Source organism: Ascaphus truei, chromosome 19 (genome assembly GCF_040206685.1).
Source record: "Ascaphus truei isolate aAscTru1 chromosome 19, aAscTru1.hap1, whole genome shotgun sequence".
In the NCBI taxonomy this organism is placed as follows: Eukaryota; Metazoa; Chordata; class Amphibia; order Anura; family Ascaphidae; genus Ascaphus; species Ascaphus truei.
Window position 1 is genome coordinate 35315715 of NC_134501.1, and position 22065 is coordinate 35337779.

The following is a 22065-nucleotide window of genomic DNA, read 5'->3' on the forward strand; positions in this document are numbered from 1 at the left end:
CCCCTCCCTTTCTATCACCCCCCCTCCCTTTCTATCACCCCCCCTCCCTTTCTATCACCCCCCCTCCCTTTCTATCACCCCCCCTCCTTTCTATCACCCCCCCTCCCTTTCTATCACCCCCCTCCCTTTCTATCACCCCCCCTCCCTTCCCTTTCTATCACCCCCCCTCCCTTCCCTTTCTATCACCCCCCCTCCCTTCCCTTTCTATCACCCCCCCTTTCTATCACCACCATGGGGTATTTCTACCACCATAAGCAACGGAAATGTCTGACGCCTGATTGCAGTGGGATAGTTGAGCGTTAAAATGGCAGATTGGGGTTAGGCTGAACTAGTCTTATTTGTTACTCTGCCCATTAGTGCAGCGTTATTTAAAGCACGAGTCCCCCGAAGAAAAGCCTATAAGAGTGTCACGTGTGCATATCTGGCCGCTGAGCATGTCCAGCTCTAACATGGAATAAAAAAAGAAGCGTTTTTCCAGTGTAAAGAAATGGGAAATAATGCGCCCCACACTGTGTGCATATTATATAGTGGTACTGTGCATATGTTATTACACAAACCCACACACGCAGGTGTTATAATCCCACTGTGTGTGTGTAATGCTGTGTATATTACTATACGCGGGAAAATGATGACGTGACGTGCATTTCCTCTCAGCATTTTTCTCAGCAGCCATTGTTTGGCGGAGTTAATTAACATATTCGAGATGGTGAGGCCTCATTGGCTGATGCAGAATGATTTGGTTTGGCGCGGAAGTTTGGGCCTCACTTGGATGAAGCCGCCGCACCGGGACACGGAGATGAGAGCCGCGCTCACCGCGCTGTGCTGCTGCTGCCTGGGAATCGCTGCCCTGACCGGGGTTACTGCGGGTGAGACCCGGGGGGCGTGTGATAGACCCGGGTCTGTCTCATTACCGGGGGCGGCGCTGTAACAGGAGCGGGTGACCGTGCAGCTATAACACAAACATTGTGTGTGTGTGTGTGTGTGTGTGTGTGTGTGTGTGTGTGTGTGTGTGTGTGTGTGTGTGTGTGTGTGTGTGTGTGTGTGTGTGTGTGTGTGTGTGTGTGTGGTTTTCTGTGGCTGTCCTGGTGTGTGTGTGTGTGTGTGTGTGTGTGTGTGTGTGTGTGTGTGTGTGTGTTTTCTGTGGCTTGTGTGTGTGTTTTCTGTGGCTGTCCGTGTGTGTGTGTGTGTGTGTGTGTGTGTTTTCTGTGGCTGTCCGTGTGTGTGTGTGTGTGGCTGTCCTGGTGTGTGTGTGTGTGTGTGTGTGTGGTTTTCTGTGGCTGTCCTGGTGTGTGTGTGTGTGTGTGTGTGTGTGTGTGTGTGTTCCTCGATATACGTATCTTCAGAGGCACTGAAGATGCGGTTTGTGGGCACCTTCAATAAACAATGGCAGTATGCCAGAGCCATTCTCCAAAAGCACTGGTACATTTTAAAGGCAGATACCCACATTACTGAAGTTCTACACACCCGTCGGTGGTCAGCAGACGTGCGCAAAACGGTGGTCAGCAGACGTGCGCAAAACATCAGGGACATATTAGTCCACAGTCATTTCAGCGATACATAGCCAAGAACCTGGCTACCTCCTAAACCCTTGGGGTTTTTCAGCTGCAACAGATGTAAGGCGTGCCAGTACATGCACATTACTAAGGAATTTAAGAACTGGCACAAGTCCAAAGTGTACCAGATTCATAAATTAATCAATTGCCTAAGCTCGGGTATTATTTAGGTTTATACGTATGTTTACCCCCGCTTCAGCTTTACTATGGAACAATGAAACTGGTGCTGCAAAGGGCGTATAACTTAATACATAGTGGACAGACAGAGCCCCTGTAGATAGCACTCTGTTTCTGTATGAATTGGTGATTTATTTAAAATAACTTTATTAATTGACAATATCGTTAAAATATTGGGGTTTAAAACAATGATTAAATGATGCCAAGTGTGGCTAACTCTATGGATAGGTGTATCCAGAGGAGTATACAATGGTGTATTAATGCCCAGTGTTAGGGTAATTCACTGGCCCTAGTGTTCCTCATATGGAGAGAATGGGCTAGAGTTCTTGTAATGAAAGTAGCGGCTGTGTGGACCACAGATGTAGTGCCCCAGTATTGAAATACTAGTAGGTGCACTAGTTGATTGGACCTGTACTTAGCTGCTTTTGGGCTGCAGCTAATGGTACATTATAGACTTGTGTATACAGATCTAGGTCTATGTGCACCTATTATGAGTTTTTAACACCAGCATGTGTGGGTGGTGGTATTTAAATACAAGTGTGTGATACTTAACACGTGTACATCCCAAGTGTGTAATAACAGGGCTAGGATAGACACTAGTATTAGTTTTGCAATACTGGTAAGTTAGTGTCACTGCTGTAAATTCTGTATATGCATATACCTAATTAACAGCTGAGTACTGCTCCTTTTAGGGTATTAATATCGGTCTATTATGAAAGACCTTTCCCTAGTTGGTGTGCACTGAGCTTTGTCTGTGTTTTATGTTATGTCTCTGGTTTTAAATATAAATTGCCATGCTCAGTAGCACTCCTCTGTGAAACTTATATGCTTATATATATGTTGTGGGTATTTTGGGGGTTCAATTTGAGCTTGTTGGTGTTCTGTATGTTTTATAATTCTTGTGCAGCTAGTCTTGGCTGTTTTGGAGGGTGGCAACCTCCTATCCAATTGAAGCTCACTCCCTCCCACATTTAAATGGTTAAAAGCTCACTCCATGGCATCTCCAACTATCAGGGGAACTTGCCTGCATGCAGTGTGATTGTGACAAATCTATTACAGAGTGCTTTTCCTGGTAATGTACAGGTTAATAAAAGCTTCAATCAGACTTAGAACTTTTGCAACTCATATTGACAGATTTATTATAAATCATTCTTCCTGGCAGTGCACAGGTTATTAAGAATTTATATTAGTGTAGGGACCCTTGAACGTGGTCTGCCGTGAAGTTTGGCTCAAGGGCTTACAACAATTTGGCCAAAATGTTAAACTAAAAGACCATTTTATTTATTAGTTATTTATACATGTATATTTAGGCACTGTACCGTATATAAGTTTTTCTGGATGTGCACTGAGCTTTGTCTGTGTTTTATGTTATGTCTCTGGTTTTAAATATAAAATGTGAGACAGCCTTAGATTTCAAAGAACTTAGGCTGGTGGTGGATGTGAGAGTCTAGGTTGTTCCAGTTTTGGGGTGCACGGTAAGGGAAGGATGAGCGGCCGGATTTCATTGCAAATTTTTAGCAGGGTAGTTACGGTAGAGTGTTTGGGGCGAAAGCCAGATTGGAATTGGCTAGGGAAATTTGTCTTGTTACAGTAATTGCTTAATTGGAAGTGCACACATTTTTCCATGACTTTGGATAGAATTGGGAGAAGGGAGATTGGTCTGTAGTTTGAGACAGTGTTTTTGTCCCCACTTTTGAAATTGGGACAACTCTGGCAGCTTTCCAGGTCTTAGGGATATGGCCAGCAGACAGGATTGAGTTGACTATGGAAGCAATTGGTTTGGCAATTGCTGGGGCACCAAGTCTTAGGAACTTAGATTGTAATAAGTCAGGTCCACATTGGCTGCTTAGTTTTAATTTGAGAAGCGCTTGTGTAATCTCTTCTTCGGATACTGGGCCAAATTGAAAATTGTGGGCAATGTTGGGAGGGGGTGGGGCTATAGGGGTACTCCCAGAATGAGATTCAGGTTTGTGGTTTGGGTTGCGTTTTGCTAATAAGTTAGTAGCACACCCCACAAAGTAATCATTGAATACATTTGCAATGTTGGTGGGGTTTGTCAGAGTAATATCGCCCTTGGTGATATTACTTGGGTGTTGATGGTTAGAAGGCTGGAATATGTTGTTGATAACCTTCCAGAAGTTAGCTGGGTTTGATGTGTTCTGGTGGAGATTGTCAGAGTAATATTGTGCTTTTGCATGCCTTGTTTGTCTTGTGCACATGTTCCGCAAGCATCTGTAGTGATTGAGATCCTTGGTAGTGCCAGTTATTTTGTGGCTTTTCCACAAGGCATCCCTGAACTGGTAGAATTGGTACCGTACGCAACAAAGCAGACAAACCTTTAGTGAGACACATTAACAATTGCCACCAGGGAGACCTAACATCAATTAAGTTTGTTGGTATTGACCAATTTTCTAATGGTCAAAGACGCGGTGACTGGGACACAGCCCTATTACAAAAAGAGGCAAAATGGATTTACACCTTGAATACGCTGTCACCTAATGGCCTCATCGAAGGGTTCCTATTCACTTCATTCATATAGGTGCTTGGGTACCAACTATCACTCTAGTAAGTGAGTTTGGCATCCACTATAGCCCTTCCTCTCTTCTCTCCTCCTCTAACATGGAAACGTGTTCAGTTTGCACCATCATATAGCTTCTTACAGTAGCCTACTTGGAATCGGGGATGCTATATTCCTGCCATGAGTACTTGAATGACAAACTACTAATTATTAATTATGTGGAAGTTCTGTACCCACCTCAGGGTTGTGTTCACCAGCAACCCTCTATACATACTCTCCCACAATTAAATGGCCTTGTTTGAGCCATTAGATATTACAATATTTTACTCCTCAATTATACTAATTAGGGTGGTATTCATATCCACCCCATTTGCCCTATATTTGTATACTCGGGGCATTCACTGTACCATGAGCAAAAACAAGTGATAGTCATTGACCTTCATTCTTGAGTGTTGTCTAAGTATAGGGTGCAACAGGAACAAGAAGGACCCAGGCTCCCCCCTAAAACAGTAACATAACGCTCCCCGAAACGCTGCCCCCTTACTACCCTCCGTTTTCCCTTTGTGTTTTTTCCACTATGCCCCCCCCCCCTATTTTTTGCTTTGTGCACTCCCTGTCCTACTTTTTTTAAGGGTCCACTGACACATTACCCACTTGTGTGACATTTCTCCAAGTTTATTATTGTCATGTACTCATATTAAATATTATCAGTTTGGCATTTACCTTGGTTTACTTATTTGCTTAAATTTGAGATTGCTGGAACATTGGTTGTGTTATTTCACTATGTACCATGGTCTAACTCTTAAAGTATCTCACAGTAGCCAACCAAGTGCAACAATGACTTCTACAGTGACAGCTATTGTTAGTAATTGTGCATTTCTAAGTATCTGTCATATTGCCACATATGTTACTAAGTACCAGACTACACTGTATGTCTGCGCTGAGTTCATATAGACCATTACATAATGCGGCAATCACAGGAAGAACTCTGACCCATTTAAATACCCGCCTTGTTTGTATGGGACCTCTCCCCCCTCATAGTTGCCTTGAAAAAGCGTTTTTCACGCGAAAAGCGCGCGTCGGCCATTTCCACAGGGACAGCACTGACGTTGCAGCAAGCAGGTTCGCACGGCGATCAGCTGCCAGTCCCCACCGCTGCACAAGAGAGCAGAGCCATATTACTGTATACGGATGAGATCTTCAAGGACAACAGCAGTTAGGGTATATTTTATTATCTTACTAATTATTTCAGGAAGATATTGTGTTCCATACTGTACTTGGCGGTCGAGCCCATTTATGAATATGGGTATAAACATTACCACACCACATTCTAAGTACCATTGGTATAGTTACCTCTGTGGCTTTCCATAGCCATAACGTAGGATCTTCTGGCAAGTACTTACGGTAACACTTGGTGCTTATTATCTCGGTGGCTGACTGATGCAATTATATTCCTTAGCATTGCTCATCATTGCAGCCCTCTACTGAGAGAAGTGATCATTTGTAATTTTACTGTGTGCCTCCACGGTCAATCTGTACATTAGAGCTGGGGTACTTATATACTCATTTAATTGCTTCATTGATGCTGATTGTCAGTATAGTACCCTATTAGTAATTCCACCTACTCAGGCACATATAATTATTACAGTTATACGTGTGATCACTCACCTTCTCTTCCTATACCCCTACTGTCCTAGAGACATCATTTTGCAAGGACAATCTGCATATCAGAGCCGTAGGGATTATTGATTTAATATCACTCAATTTTTTCATTTTATTTCTGGATCCAGAGCACCATATGTACTCGACATAGGAGATTCAAGTGTGTGTCCTTTGTTTACGATTTTAATCCCCATTATTTTAATATCTATGATCATTTAAAGATTTTTATCCCAAGATCAATCATTCAGAATAGGGACTACGAGTGCCAACAGTTTGGTTTCTTTTTCTCCTTGGTTTATCCGCTTTGAAGCTGGCAACTTAAATGTATGGCCAGGCTGACTGCATAGAGCCTTATAGTTGCATAGTAGATGAGGTTGAAAAAAGACATACGTTCAACCTACAGTACGCTGAATTTATAAAACAGATACTTAATCCTACATCTATACTTATTGATCCAGAGGACGGCAAACAAAAACCCCTGTGTCATATCATCCAATGATATCTCATAAGCGGAGAAATAAATTCCTTCCTAACCCCAAGAATTGGCAATCGAATTACTCCCTGGATCAACATCCTTCCCATGTATACTTATTTGCTATATCTCTGTATATCTTTCCTTTCTAAAAAGATGTCCAACCCTTTTTTTTTTAACAAATCTATTGTATCTGCCATCACAGTATCCATGGGTAATGAATTCCACATTCTAACTGCCCTTACTGTAAAGAACCCTTTCCTTTGTTGCTGGTGAAATCTCCTTTCCTCCAACCTTAAGGGATGGACCCGAGTCCTTTGTACTTCCCGTGGGATGAATAGTTCTTTTGATAGCTCCCTGCACTGTCCCCGAATATATTTGTACATAGTTATCATATCCCCTTCTCTGACCTCTTAACCTCGGCTCGCGTCTGGACTTCCACTCTCTCCCCTCCTTGATAACGACGATTCTACCTTCTCCAACCCTTGACCACGGCGAGTTTATCTACAACCCTGACCTCTCCTAACCTGGCCCGGCTACACGACCGTTACTCTGCACTCCGGACGTGGCTGCAGGTCAGTGGTTACTAGTATCCCCACCTCCGCCTCGCGGTCTCGTCCAGTCTGCGGTGAGCATCCCTGTCACTCCTCCAATTGAGAGAAAGGGTTTCAATTCCTATACATAGGATTCCCATAGGATTTGGGTTCTCTCTTTTTAATCACCTGACGAAGTTCCACGCTAGGAACGAAACGCGTTGGGTTTGTAATTTGTGCATATATTTTATAGCGCTTCAGTGATAAATCTGCTCCCCTTTTGCTAACTCGGTAAAGAGATCGCTGACTGCAGTACGGTGGAATCATGTGGTTCATTAGTGGACCGATTCCCATGCCGGCGTCTGACGTCATAACAGCGCGAGATTTGGATCGCTGTTCGTGAGGTTCCAGTGCAGGAGCAACAACCCGGCATACAGATTTGGGACTCTACTATAGGGGCAACAGCTCCACTGACGGAGGATTTCGTAGCCGGGAGGGACATTCAGATTTCCCTTCTGAGTGTTTGGGGGATAGAATTAGGCAGTGTGGATATGTTATCTGCTACATTGCAAGTAGACAATTTTCTATTTGCGCAAAGTTGCCTAGTAGTACTTCACTATTGTGGCTCCTTTTCCTTCTCTTTAGCATCCAAGGACTTGCAACTTTGTTACCATCAAGGACAGCTTCTGTTTCATTTTTATCTATTGGCTTTCGTGTTGTGGTTTCAGTGTGGTGTGATGGTTTCAGTGTGGTGTGATGGTTTCAGTGTGGTGTGATGTTTCTCTAGTTGTGTTTTCTTACACATTCCCGGATTCTTCGCGCTCTGGAGCTGTTACTATAGAAGCAGAAATAAGACATAATTTCGCCTGTCCCTGATATGCCATTGTAAGCAGGGAAGATGCTGTCACACCCAAATGAAGCCGTCACAGTCCTTAATACGGGGACTCGGCTCCAGTGCTCAAGGCCCCGCTCCTCCCAAACGGGTCAGATTTTAATGGTATCCCTGCATCAGCACACAGTCGAAGACTGAGCCACATGTGCTAAAGCAGGGATATCATGAAACCTTACCTGTTTGGGGTTGTTGACACCTCCTCCCCCCTCACACCCCCCGCCCCCTCTATCACCACCATGGGGTATTTCTACCACCATAAGGCCAGGTCCCCGCTGGCTAACTCAGCGCCCGCTGTTGGAGATGCTGCAGGGACAATAGCCACTGCACAATGAGACCGCTGCGAGGGGAGGAGGCACTGCCCTCCGCCGCCCGTGACTCCTGCTCGCAAGAGAATTGGGAGCAGGAGTCGCGACGGAGCGCTAAGCCACGCCCCCTGGCGGTTCAGCCAATGAGGGCGAACCTGCCGGGTGACGTCACGGCTGCTCCCCCGTCACGCGCCCCCTCTGTCTTTTGGTCTGCAGCTCCCTGCAGACCAGGGGAATCGGCTGCACGCGCCGCCAGCCTCGCTGATGCGCTTGCAGCGCAGGTACTGTGGCCGCAGCCTAAGCAACTGGAATGTCTGACGCCTGATTGCAGTGGGATAGTTGAGCGTTAAAATGGCAGATTGGGGTTAGGCTGAACAAGTCTTATTTATTACTCTGCCCATTAGTGCAGCGTTATTTAAAGCACGAGTCCCTCGAAGAAAAGCCTATAAGAGTGTCACGTGTGCATATCTGGCCGCTGAGCATGTCCAGCTCTAACATGGAATAAAAAAAGAAACTTTTTTTCTAGTGTAAAGAAATGGGAAATAATGCGCCCCACACTGTGTGCATATTATATAGTGGTACTGTGCATATGTTATTACACAAACCCACACACGCAGGTGTTATAATCCCACTGTGTGTATATAATGCTGTGTATATTACTACACGCTATAAATACGCGGGAAAATGATGTGATGTGCGTTTATGATTTGGTTGGTTTGGCGCGGAAGTTTGGGTCTCACTGAGAGAAGCCGCCGCACCGGGACACATGGAGATGAGAGCCGCGGTCACTGCGCTGTGCTGCTGCTGCCTGGGAATCGCTGCCCTGAGCGGGGTTACTGCGGGTGAGACATGGGAACCCCCAGTTAGACGAGAGCTGCACGGATTATTTCTTTTGCAACATTTGCTGCTGTGACAGCCGGCACATAACCGTCCGACGGGGGCAGTCACCTGGCCGGGGGTCTGGGTTTAATTACACCTTCACTGTGTTTGCTTTGCCTGGTCTTTAAGGGGTTAAATACCTTCTAGGGCGAAAGGGGGCGACTAACGGCGCCTTACATTTATTTGCGATGATCGACACTTTTTTTATTATTTTTTTTTTTCACCTGTCACATTTCTAAGGGTAAAGTGCAAAAGCTTTGTAAGAAAAAAATAATGATTCTGTAATGTTGGTCCTCACATCCCCAGGTTAGTTCTGTGTATGAGAATCTGGGACGGGGTGAAAGGTCTCCCCAAACTCTCATGTTTCTTATCTCTACCTTTAGAAATATATCTTCACGCCTCCGTGTCTGGATGTGTCACATTCCCGTTTAATATCACTGTCTCCGCTGATGGGCCTGTACGCTGCTACTATGAGACCACTATGCTGTTTCACTACCATGTGGGGGATCGTGACGCTAAATTTATCGACCAGTACACAAATCGGACTGAATGTGACACCTCACAGGGCAGATTCACGCTGCATCACGTAACCAAGGCAGATGGAGGATGGTATAGGTGTGAGCTGTGGAGGAATGGGGAATCCCAGCGTGCGCACCTCACAGTACAGGGTAAGTTCTCTTACACACCCCATTTTATTATACAGCGCTGAGTATACCGTCACAGTGAAGTAATACAGGTACAATAACAACCTGTCCCGGAGAGCTTAGCCTTATGTCTGAGATAAAGCGTCTCGCTCAAGCTGTGTGCGACTCCCTCTGACGCTCATTACACCGGATTTAGAAAGATTTGTACAATATTTGTTCTAAGAACAGAAATAGTCGGCCTTTCTGAAATAAATCCCATATAATAAGTGTGTTACACGCATGTATATGGGTCCCGCACTGTAATATGCAGGGGAATGGAAGCCATAATACATCACACAACTCATAATATACATTATGTACACTGGGTGGGGGAGCTGACAATCTAATTTCCCTAGCATATTCATGGTGGAGGGGTGAAACGGTGTTGGGGGGGGTGTTATTGGTGGATCCTGTAGACATAAGGGGGGGCGTGGTTGCCCCTACCCTACTTACATAAGACGTTGAACTGTAATCCTCTTCCTGATGTTTATCTGCGAGGGATTTGGGCCGATATCGCTTCTGTAACAAATTCTTTTTTTCCCCCAGATCCCATCTCCGCTGCTATTACCAGTAACTCCAGCCAGCTGGGCTCAGACATCCAGCTGACCTGTCACTTCCTGGGTGACAATGTTACAGTGAGATGGCTGAAAGATGGCACACGTGTCCCCTCTACGTATGTTCTAGGCGAGGGAAACCGGACCCTGCTCATCCCAACAGCCGGGAGAGAGGACGACGGAAGATACTCCTGCCTCTTGCAGAACAGCGTTAGTAACAGCAGTGCTGAGTATCACCTCCAGCCCAAAGGTATGTGTGTGTAAGCTGGAGGGTGACTAGGTACCAGAATTATGTTTTGAGGGGGAGGAGTAGGACAGAAGCACAATCCCGAAAGTGAAGTTCTGGGACACGCCCCTTGATCCTGGTAGTTACCCTATGAACCCCATCTACATAATCATTATAAGGGGGGGCCCATGGAGAACCATTTTTACACATTGGATAGAACATGAAGATGGAATCACTAGGCTACCGCCCCCTACAAAATAGGGAGGCGAAACCCATATAGATTTTGGGGGATACAGCAGCAGGCGACAGGGACCACGTATTAAAATCCGCTGCTTAGTTCAGGAGATATGACCCCAAATCAGTAACTTTACATGCTAGAGATGCAGAAAACCATTATTTCTAACACGAACACAAATGCTGAAGGGGCCAGATCCCAACATAATATAAATTAGTCCTATAGGCTTCTGGGGGATTTATGCGTAATCTCACAAATATGCATTGTCACGTATATTTTTCCCACACCAATTCTATTTAGTTACATAACCAAATATCCCTATGGATCCAACAGAGTGAAATCAGTACTCAAAAAAAGGTAGAGAAAAGTAAGAAATAGTGTGCGCTAAATCTAATGATCCCCGGTGTTAGTTTTGTGACGAATTAGGGTATCGAGTGAAAAAAAACAGATATTGAAGACTTTGTAACACATTAAATATCATTAATAAGTGGCCAATGCATAGAGATGTAACGGAAAAAAGCATAGAAAACAAATCTAATATAGGGATATTAGAATATATCTAACGGTGAAAGAAAAATAAAGTTCAAAAATGAAACCCAGTGACTGATGCAGCAAACTGAAACAAGCACTTACTGATCTCCCAAAACGGATCCCACAGGTATGCAGGAGGATCATATAGGACCAACCTATCCAGGTGTGACTTAAAGACACAAGGAAAGAGCAGCACCAGCTTCCATAGTGTAATACGGTCATTTAATATCCATGCGTTAAAAACACATTCGATGCACTCACGTGGTGTGCAATACAAAACCAGCTCATCTGTCAGGTGATTGGTCAGCGGGTGATATTGTGGGAGCTGCTCTCCTCTTCCTGCTCTGTTGCAAAGCTTGGTTATAGCTGCGCTCTCTCCACATAGGACTCATTCAGCAAGTGAAGTCTGAATGAGACGCTGTTCCTGCCATACGCATTTCGCCGCTGTGGCAACTTCATCAATTCCCCCGTTGCTTCATTCAGACTTCACTTGCTGAATGATTGAGTCACGTGGGAAGTCTCAATGAAGTAAAGGGGGATCCCCTGCTCCCCAGAACTAGTTTCTTTAACCTGTTATGTTTTCCCTAAGCTCTCATTGCTCTGTGATGCCGCTGGTAAGAGGGTGTGAAATAAACCGCTCATGTCACTGGGAATTTGTGTATTAATCACATTTTCCACTATCCCTATGTAATAAATATAAAGAATAGAATAGATACTGTAATTTATGGGGACCTTACGGTGAGACGCCCCCTTATTCCATCATACGGCCGGCAGTATATGGCTGCAGGGCCCGGGATTGCTCTCACAGACAATAGAAAGCTGCATCGGGCGATCAGGTCCCGGCCGGCAATGTTTGTTACATTTTTTTTTTTTTTTTGGTTATCTCAAACTTTTTTTAAAAAAATGAACCCTTATCCCTCAGGAACAGAGGTGTTCCTGGATGTTGGGGGACCATGGAAACGCCCAGATTCATGTAATACAGAAAACAAATATCAAATTTGGTGTGATTGCTGCTACAACAGGATAATTAATTGCTTTGTGTGTGTTTCAGGGAGTCGGGATGTTAGGATAAGGATCAGTATCATTATTTCTGCAATCCTCCTGTGTCTCGTCATCCCGCTGCTGCTTGTCTGTAAGTCACTCTCCCTGTTTATAACGCACGATCGGGGTCATTGTAATGTTTCCTCTCTACTGGAGGGGCACTAATTCCTGCACTGTTTGAATTGCTTTGTACAGAGTGATACAGAGAAAGGGTTAAGTAGTATTTATACCCAGAGGCACAGGCAGGTCAAGTGACCACCTCAGTGTCACGCTGCAGGGCAAGGGACAGTCTGTGGCCCTAAGTTCTCTCTGTCACTGTCACCCTGCGATGTGACTAACTCTCCAATGGCCAGGGATCTCTTCTCTCTGTCACAGTCTCCCTGCGATGAGACTCCCAAACAAAAATACTAATAACATCGGTGTCACGGGGGACCAGGAACTTTTTAACACCGATAACTTCTGGGTTCACTATCACTAAGTACAGGACAAAGTAATTTAACAACTGGAAATTATTCTCGGCAAACCAGCAAATACACAATATAGCATACCCTCACCACACTGGGGACCTGGGGGGAAGTCTCTAGCCTCGACTAAGTGCAGGGACCCACTTCAAACGGGTTTACCCTGTCCGCTTCTCTGCTTCAGGAATCCCAAGCGCTATTCTCCAAATAGCAACTTTGAATAAGCCGCCAGCGATCTCTGCAGACTCACTCACAGAATCCCACGAGCACACAGCTCCGATCGGGATTCTCAACTGCTTTACGCTGGGAACGCTGGCTCCTTTCATAGCTGCAGTGAGCCATCTTTAACATTGAGCAGGTTATCCAGCCAACCACAGCGCAAACCGATAGAGGGCTCAACGGAGGCTTGTCTGGCTGAGCCTATCAGAGGGGAGCCGGCTAAATGTATGACTGTCTGGAGAGGGATGAATTCAAACTGGCACACAGATACAGCGTCTGCGGGGCTGAGACCCAGCAACAGATTCTGTTAGCCAGTCATCTGCCTCCCGCTGGGTAGGTGCTTCATAGTCTGGCCAGTACAATGCTCTTACACCCAGATCTGATCGGCAGCCTTTCACCTCTCCCCAGGAGTCCTGACACCTAGCTGTTCCAATCCTATAATTTCTATGGGCAACTTCAACTAAGTGGGTTGCTAACTCTGCTTCCATAAAAAGGATAACACAGAGGTACTATACAGTTTGCAAAACACCATTTACAGGGCTGACATTTTAATCTCTTTTACATTGATTATACATACAGCACTTTTACTTGCAGAACAATGCTAGCACACTAAACTGGGGGAACTGCTAACACAGGAAATAGAGAGTACAGGCTTAGAGACATGGGTTACATTTGCACATCCCCTGTTCTCCCCCAGATATTAAAGACCCTTGGCTGTATTAAATATTACCGGGGAGCCAGGTTGCACGGATTTATGGGTAATTAGCTGGGCTTTTACCTTTATTTGGTGAGGCCAGCTACCCCTACTGTCACAATCGGGATGTTTGCAAGTATTGTGTATATTGGATACTAGAATGCCTGTCCTGAAGAGCTTACAATCTAAATGATAGAGTACAGAGCATCCAACACCATGTTCCTTTTCCATGTGCACTTCATGTCTATCCCAGCCTAACAAATCTGCATTTCGCCAGGGCCAATCCGGCTGCCAGACTGAGTTATTCATTTATTGTATTGTATGTCTTTATATAGCGCCATAAATGTACATAGCGCTTCACAGTAGTAATACATATCATATAAATAACAGGTCATGGGAATAAGTGCTTCAGACATAAAAGTAACATTAAGGAAGAGGAGTCCCTGCCCCGAGGAGCTTACAATCTAATTGGTAGGTAGGGAGAACGTACAGAGACAGCAGGAGGGAATTCTAGTAAGTGCTCTGCAGGGGGCTGTAGACGGACGTTCACAGAGGTACACAATTGGAGGCTTTTATAAGGTGAAATTATAATAAGGCTTTATTGTGCCTTTTCCTTTTCATCAGGAAATCATCCAAACACAGGGGGGGGGAAACAAAGCTTAATTCACTTGGGAGTATTTCTAGTGAAATCCCATGCAATTCACAACTCCTAGTTAAGCAGGTTTCCCAGCCCCAAACACATAGCATAACATAAGCAGATATAAGAAGTCTCTTTAGAATGAAAGTCTTATCTGTTAGCTGCTGTAGAGTAAGCTTCTCTGCTCTCCTGGAACCGCACCTGTGCATGCACAGAAAATCAGCATCCAGGTTTAGAAGTCTTATTTGGTGTCTTGCAATCAGCTCTGCTGTTTCTTCTTAGCGGAGCTCAAGACAGGTCAGCTCCAGAGATCTGTGTTCTCCAAAGTTCAGCCCACAAGTGAGCTAAGGAGAGAGACTTCCTGTCTCAAAGGCAGGCTTTTTCTACCACCTGTAATCAGGCAGGTGGTGTTAGTTAATTTGCTACCAGCAGTTAACCACCACACTGCTGGATTAGAGGCACATTTGTGAACAGGGATAAGTCCCCTGTTACAGGGGCCAAGCTTTATGTATCATGTGTCCAGGATTATCCAGTGCTATTCATATGCTTCTTTAAGCAGATGTGTCTTAAGGTGGGTCTTAAAGGTGGATAGAGGGTATTGAAGGGAAGGGCATTCCAGAGGTGCGGGGCAGAAAGTGAGAAAGGTTTAAGGCGGGAGAGAGTTTTAGATACAAAGGGGGTAGAAAGAAGACATCCTTGAGCAGAACGCAAGAGTCGGGATGGTGCATAGCGAGAAATTAGGGCTGAGATGTAAGGAGGAGCAGAAGAGTGTAAAGCTTTAAAAGTGAGCAGGAGAATTGAGTGTGAGATACGGGATTTGATCGGAAGCCAGGAGGGGAGATGCGGAGACAGATTTAGGAAAGAGTAGAGTGATTCTGGCAGCAGCGTTTAGGAGAGGCAGGAAGACCTGGCAGCAGGAGGTTGCAGTAATCGAGACGTGAGAGAATGAGGACCTGAGTCAGAGTCTTAGCAGTCGAGTAACAGAGTAAAGAGTGTATCTTTGTGATATTGCGGAGGAAAAAGCGACAAGTTTTAGAAACGTTTTGAATATGAGAGGAGAATGTGAGAGAGGAGTCAAGTGTAACCCCTAGGCAGCGTGCTTGGGCTACTGGGTGAATGATCGTATTTCCAATAGTAATGTGGAAGGAAGTAGTAGGGCCAGGTTTGGGAGGAAGTATAAGGAGCTCTGTTTTTGCCATGTTAAGCTTCAGTCGGTGGATGGCCATCCAGGATGATATTCCAGAGAGGCATTCAGAAACTTTGGTCTGTATAGCAGGTGTAAGGTCAGGGGTTGAAAGGTAAATTTGTGTGTCGTCAGCATAGAGGTGATATTTAAACCCAAAAGACTTGATTAGGTCACCTAGAGCGAGTGTGTAAAGAGAAAAGAGAAGGGGTCCCAGGACAGAGCCCTGGGGTACCCCCACAGAGAGATCAATAAAGGAGGAGGAGGTGTTAGCAAAAGAGACACTGAAAGTACAATGGGAGAGGTAAGAGGAGATCCAGGATAGAGCTTTATTCCGAATACCAAGAGTATGGAGAATGTGAAGGAGAAGAGGGTGGTCCACGGTGTCGAATGCTGCAGAGAGGTCGAGTAATATGAGCCGAGTGTAATGACCTCTGTCTTTGGCAGCATGGAGGTCATCAGTTATTATAGTGAGGGCTGTTTCAGTAGTGAGCAGTGCGGAAGCCAGATTGTAGAGGGTCTAGGAGAGAATAGGTGTTGAGAAAATGGAGCAAGCGAGAGAATACAAGACGTTCAAGCAGTTTAGAGGCAAAAGGCAGGAGGGAGACAGGTCGATAGTTAGGACAGGTAGGGTCAAGCTTGCTGTTTTTGAGTAATGGTATAACGGTTGCATGCTTGAAGGAGGGTGGAAAGGTACCAGAGTAGAGGGAAGAGTTAAAGATCTGTGTGAGCATAGGGATTATAGAAGGAGCAAGAGGTTTTAGGAGATGGGAGGGAATGGGATCAAGAGGGCAAGTGGTAGAGGGAGAAGAGGAGATCAGCAGTGACACATCCTCCGAGATAGCGTAAAAAGAGTCAAGTAAGGCAGGAGGAGAGTTAGAAAGAGGTGTAGGATGGAAGGAGGCAACAGATGGGATGTTCTGATGTATGGATTCCACCTTTTCCTTAAAGTCAGCAAAGTCCTGAGGTGAGATGGAGGAAGAAGAAGATGCAGCTTAGGGTGGTCTGAGTAGAGTCAAAGACAGAAAAGAGTCAGCGTGGGTTAGACTTGTGTGTGTATACTAACAGTTATTTGTGTCTCTTACAGGTATATGTTGGAGGAAATGCGTTTTCTGCTGCAAATTAGGTATTGTCACTTCTTCTTTCCCACTGTCGTCTCCTTAGTAAAAATAAATAAATAAAACCCTCTTAAGATTGAAACCCCCCGGGGAATTTCCCAATAAACATCTGAGTAGGGGGAAATCTAGAGGTGACATGGGCTGTACGTTATGGGGAACAAATCGTTCACCAATATACAGGCCGGAGGATGCAATGTATGCACCTCTGGCAGAGGATGGGTTAATCACGCCTGATATACCCCTTTATCTTCATGATAGAAGGGGTAGCACGTTTAATGTTCTGTAACCGGTGAATATTGCACATGGCACATACAGCTAAACCCCGTTATAACGCGGTCCTTGGGGTCCACAACCCAAAGACCGCGTTACAACCGGGGTCGCGTTAAAATTTCACCGGCATCAGCTCTGGAGCTTCCTCATTACAGATTTAAATCTCCTCCATTTTGCCGCCCTACCAGTGCTCTCCTCTTCCTGCTGTCCACGTGCTCATATCTCTCTGCTCTCTTGCTGTCGTATGCCATTGTTTTTTTCAAACATTCAATTCAATGCTTTATTGACTACAAGACACAGACACAAACACAATTAAACATTAATACATTTTGTACAAAACACATGCAGGGATTGAACTCGGGACCTTCTGATACCAATGCCTTGCTTCTTACCTCTACACCATAGGTTTGGTGTGACAAGACAGAACCTATAAATATATTTATCCTCTACAACACAAGCTACATGTCAATGTGAAATCTTAAGTCTATTTCTAGCTGTCTATGACATCACACAGTTCTGTGGTCTGGTGGAAGAACTTCTTACCAACATATGCAAGGGTCCTGGGTTCAATTCCTGTATGAAATGGTATAATTAACTTTTTTAATAAATTATTATTTTAATTATGTTGTATAATTTATAAATATATAATTCTTTATTATTCTTTATTAAGTAATAATTATTCATTAATCAATAATGATGTATTAATAATAATTCATTATTAATCATTCTTTATGATTAATTATGTATTATTAATAAGTATGATGATTAATTATTATTAGCAGTTAATTAACTAATTAATAATTATGTATTAAGTATTATTAATAATTATTTTTTAATAATTATTAATTAATAATACTATTATTATTAATTATATTATAATTAATAAGTATGATTATTAATTATCATTAACAATTAATAATTTTGACTAATAAATATAACTAATACCTAATAATTATTAATACCCAAGTAGTAATAATAATTATTAATACTTAATTATTAATAAAACTTATTAATACTTAATAACTATTAATAATTAGTAAGTATTAATAATTGTTATTAATAATTAAGTATTAATAATTATTATTACTAATTGGGTGCTAATAATTATTAAGTAATTATTAATACTTAATTATTAATAACAATTATTAATACTTACTAATTATTAATAATTAGTAAGTATTAATATGTTTCATTAATAAGTAAGTATTAATAATTATTATTAAGTATTTAGTAATATTTGAAATATTTAGTAATAATTATTAATTAGTTAATAGACAGCTAGAAATAGACTTAAGATTTCACATTGACATGTAGCTTGTGTTGTAGAGGATAAATATATTTATAGGTTCTGTCTTGTCACACCAAGCCTATGGTGTAGAGGTAAGAGGCAAGGCATTGGTATCAGAAGGTCCCGAGTTCAATCCCTGCATGTGTTTTGTACAAAATGTATTAATGTTTATTTGTGTCTGTGTCTGGTAGTCAATAAAGCATTGAATTGAATGTTTGAAGAAGAAAAAAACCCCCGATGGCACACGACGGGCAGAGAGATGAGCACGTGGACAGCAGGAAGAAGGAAGAGGAGAGAGATGAGCTGTAAGAGGAGAGTGTAAGGCGGCAAAATGGAAAATTTGAGATGCAGGTAAGCCGGCAAAATGGAGGCTTTCAATTCGGGAGCCATGCTCAGACCGCGTTATAACCGATTCGCGGTATAGCGAGGCGTTATAACGGGGTTTAGCTGTACGTGCTGCATTAGCACATGTTACTAGAGCGTGTTTCTCAGGAGCTGTAAGGAGACCAATGTCATGCGATGTGATCTTGTGTTCTGCAGGTAAATGGCAGAAAGATGAAGGACCTGCTGGCGCCTCTCTCCCAGCAATGTGAGAGGGAACCGGAAGAAGGATGAAGGACCTGCTGGCGCCTCTCCCAGCAATGTGAGAGGGAACCGGAAGAAGGATGAAGGACCTGCTGGCGCCTCTCCCTCTCTTCCAGCAATGTGAGGGGGAACCGGAAGGATGAAGGACCTGCTGGGGCCTCTCTCTCTCCAAGCAATGTGAGAAGGAACCAGAAGAAGACGTGATGTGATTTGTAAGAAGAAACCTTCACGGTGAAAAATGAATGTAATCAGCAATAATGGCTTATACAGATCTACTCACAAACGTTGGTATTAGATGAACTGAAACCAGATTGCAGAAACTTGTGGCTCCGTGTGTATCTCCACCTTCACATCACGGAGCTCTGTGTAGGAGAGAATTGTTCTTGATACACATTGGGACACCAGCACGATACAGATTTCTACTGGAGAAGACTAGCCGATCAGGGTCATTGACGCCCGACGTGAAGCTGGAGTCGCACACTGGGGATGCTGGCACCAGAAGTTGCTGCAATTTGGCTTGAGGTCTAATACAGACGTTTGGGAGCAGATCGGTATTAGATGGTTATTGTTAAACTATTTGCTACAGCATGAAGGTTTCTTCTCGCTCTGTTCTTCCTGCATGTTCTCCGTGGTACTCTGCATTCGGAGCGGCGTGAGACCTGCGGCCTTTACAACCAACAAATCCTTCATTCTCGGACTGGTTTTACCCTAAACTGGACAATGTAATGGAAGATGTGATTTAAACTTTGTAGCAATATTTTTTTTTTTTAACTCCCCCTTTGTGACCTGGGTTGAAGTATTGCTGTGGCACTTTTAGCACTTTGTCCCCTTCATCTATACAAGATGTATCAGCCTCTTCTTCTAGGCCAAGGGTCACCAGGTTTTAGCAACAACCAATGGGACGGCCCATGAAGAGGGCACTTGCTTGGTTCCCCCAAAACCCTCATCTGGTTGCGGCCCCGGAGAACACGTCTGACGTCCCACATCTAGTGTTTCCAAAAAGTTGTATTATTAATCTGAATCTAATCGGCTAATTTGAGTTTTTTGCACAAAGGTGCCCACTATAAGGACACCGGGGGGATGTTGCGCTTTCTAAAGTAGTGGTACTGTGACCTGTAGATATATATATATATATATATAATTTATTTATTTTCAATATTGGGGCAAAGTTCTTTGGATTATATTTAAAAAGAATTTTACAGATTTCACTAAAGACGGAAGTTTTTCTAAAACATCTATCTTCTTTCACTTTCTTTTAAAAAAAAAAAAAAAAAAAAAAAACTTGTGTAGATCAAGGAATTAGGGGTATTCTTGGTTTGTAAATAACTTTTAGAAGGTGCCCGGTCCCATCGCACTGTGACCCCTCGTTAGGCCTTTTGCGGGTTTGAGGATATGCATTAAGTAGCCGGGATTCCACATGTGCACATCTGTGACCCGGCTCCATCCTCTCCGCATCTGCCTTGTAATGTTCTTACCTCTGATGCGAGTCCTCGGGCAGCTCAGGTTCTCGCCCGCTCAGATCTCGTGCCTTAAAGCAGCAGTCCTAGCAATATCCTGCATGTGTGGGTTTTTTTTAAATAAATCAGTTCTGTACTGTGAGAAAATACTTGTAGCATTTTCTTCTTTTTTTTTTTTTTAACTTTGAAAGACAATTTTTAATGTATTCTAATGTAACGAGCATTTTTGTTCCTATAGCAACCCTTTAGAAAGGCACAACCCCTTCCTTTTCTGTAATAGGCTCTGGCACACCCTTTGTCCTGCCCCCTCCACAGCCGTGGCGATGGGGTCTCCGGGAAGCGCAATATATGTAATAAAAAATAAAACAGTGATGGTGCAATATTGTTAAAGCAAGGTTAGTGAATTTAAATAGTGATGACACGGCTTTCTATATATATATACTCACAAACGTGTGAGGTTTTGCAGGCACATAAAGGTATCTTTTAAGGCATTCATTCAATCGCCAGGAGATGCAGAGATCAGTGTTTCCCCGTATGTATGGACTCCCAGGAACCTTATTTAAAAGATACAACTGGACATAGTGCAGACTGTATATATAGTTTATCAAAGGTAAGTAAAATCAGTTACACTCACATATTTTCAGATACAGGTAAGCATTTTAGATCGCAATGGATCTCTCTGGCTGGGTCGATGGTGTCTCAGCTTCCCCTCTCTCGTGGCGTGCGTTCCACCAGTGCGTTCCAGACACCGGAAGTGATGTCATCCGCCGCGTCCACTTCCTGGGGTTCCAGCCGTCTCAGGGATAGAGCGTCACTCTACGCGTTTCACCACATAGGTTTCATCAGGAGTGACATCCTATTGCTTAATGGGGATATATATACCCTCAATTCTATTCTTATTGGTTGTTAATCCACCTGATTTTGTTCAAGTTAATCAAGCATGTTTAAGACTATAGTGGAAATGGAACGAGACTATCTCTGTACCGCATATGTTATTTACTCATCTATTGGCAATAATAAAGTGCAATTGACATACATTTTATACAATAGATCATAAAATATACATTTTATACACTTGGTTTTAAAATACATTTATTGTGTCCTCAGACCATATTTGACAATAAAATAATAGTAAAATGGTTATAAAATCAATTTTTGTTTAAAATGTTAAAATAACTAAAGTGCAATATTTAAACAACAAATTTAAAAACAGACAGTCAAGGGAATCTTCCCTATACTAGGGGGATGGAGATAAAAAGTGCATACATTATTTTGGCAAAGGCAGTTTCTAAAATGAGAGTAAAAACAAATGATTAGTTCATTTTAAAATCATAAAAAAGGTTTCAAATCGAAATCTAAGTTCAGACCGGACGGAGACATAGTTTTTAATTCATACATCCAGAATGACTCTCTTTTGATCAATGCTGTGTGTCTGTTTCCCCCTCTCCAATGGGGCATAACCTGCTCTATTGCTTTGAATTTTAACCCTTTCGGGTCCGCGTTATGTGCCATTAGAAAGTGGTTTGGAACACTATGGGTTGTCATTTTTCTTTTTATATTCCCTATGTGTTCCAAAATACGTGTTTTCAGGGGTCTAATGGTTTTCCCTATGTATTGGAGACCACACTCGCATTCGATCAAATATACAACAAAGTTGGATCTACAGTTTAAATGATGTTTTATATTGTATACCTTCTTAGTAATGTTAGACTGGAAGGTATTAGTAGTTTTACAACTGTAGTGGCAGGCTGTGCAAAATTTGCAATCAAAGAATCCTTTAGGGGGATCCAACCACGTGGGATTTTTTGTGGTTAAGGGACCCCTCAAGGCGCTAGGTGCTACTAGTTTCTTTATATTTGGTGCTTTTTTATACACCATTTGGACTCTATCTG

At 43.3% G+C, this 22065-nt stretch overlaps 1 protein-coding gene across 2 annotated transcripts; it reads left to right on the plus strand.

The window, feature by feature from the left end:
* Positions 1 to 562: 562 nt before the first annotated feature.
* On the plus strand, positions 563 to 20472 carry LOC142470160 (hepatic and glial cell adhesion molecule-like). Of its 2 annotated transcripts, none has more exons than XM_075577114.1 (6): positions 563 to 866; positions 9375 to 9659; positions 10221 to 10478; positions 12272 to 12352; positions 16543 to 16581; positions 18672 to 20472. In XM_075577114.1, the coding sequence occupies exons 1-6, from the start codon at positions 704 to 706 to the stop codon at positions 18722 to 18724; spliced, it is 879 nt and encodes a 292-aa protein (XP_075433229.1). In that variant the 5' UTR covers positions 563 to 703; the 3' UTR covers positions 18725 to 20472. The 2 variants fall into 2 exon arrangements, with proteins under 2 accessions (XP_075433229.1, XP_075433230.1); XM_075577115.1 differs by lacking the exon at positions 563 to 866 and adding an exon at positions 8883 to 8954.
* Positions 20473 to 22065: the final 1593 nt, after the last annotated feature.

What these genes read in the sequence shown, in the direction of transcription:
- LOC142470160 (XM_075577114.1), top strand. Translation starts at nt 704, where the DNA reads ATGGTGAGGCCTCATTGGCTGATGCAGAATGATTTGGTTTGGCGCGGA. An exon ending in TGCGCACCTCACAGTACAGG is followed by an intron (nt 9,660 to 10,220) that starts GTAAGTTCTCTT and finishes TTTTTCCCCCAG; the next exon opens with ATCCCATCTCCGCTGCTATT. An exon ending in GTATCACCTCCAGCCCAAAG is followed by an intron (nt 10,479 to 12,271) that starts GTATGTGTGTGT and finishes TGTGTGTTTCAG; the next exon opens with GGAGTCGGGATGTTAGGATA.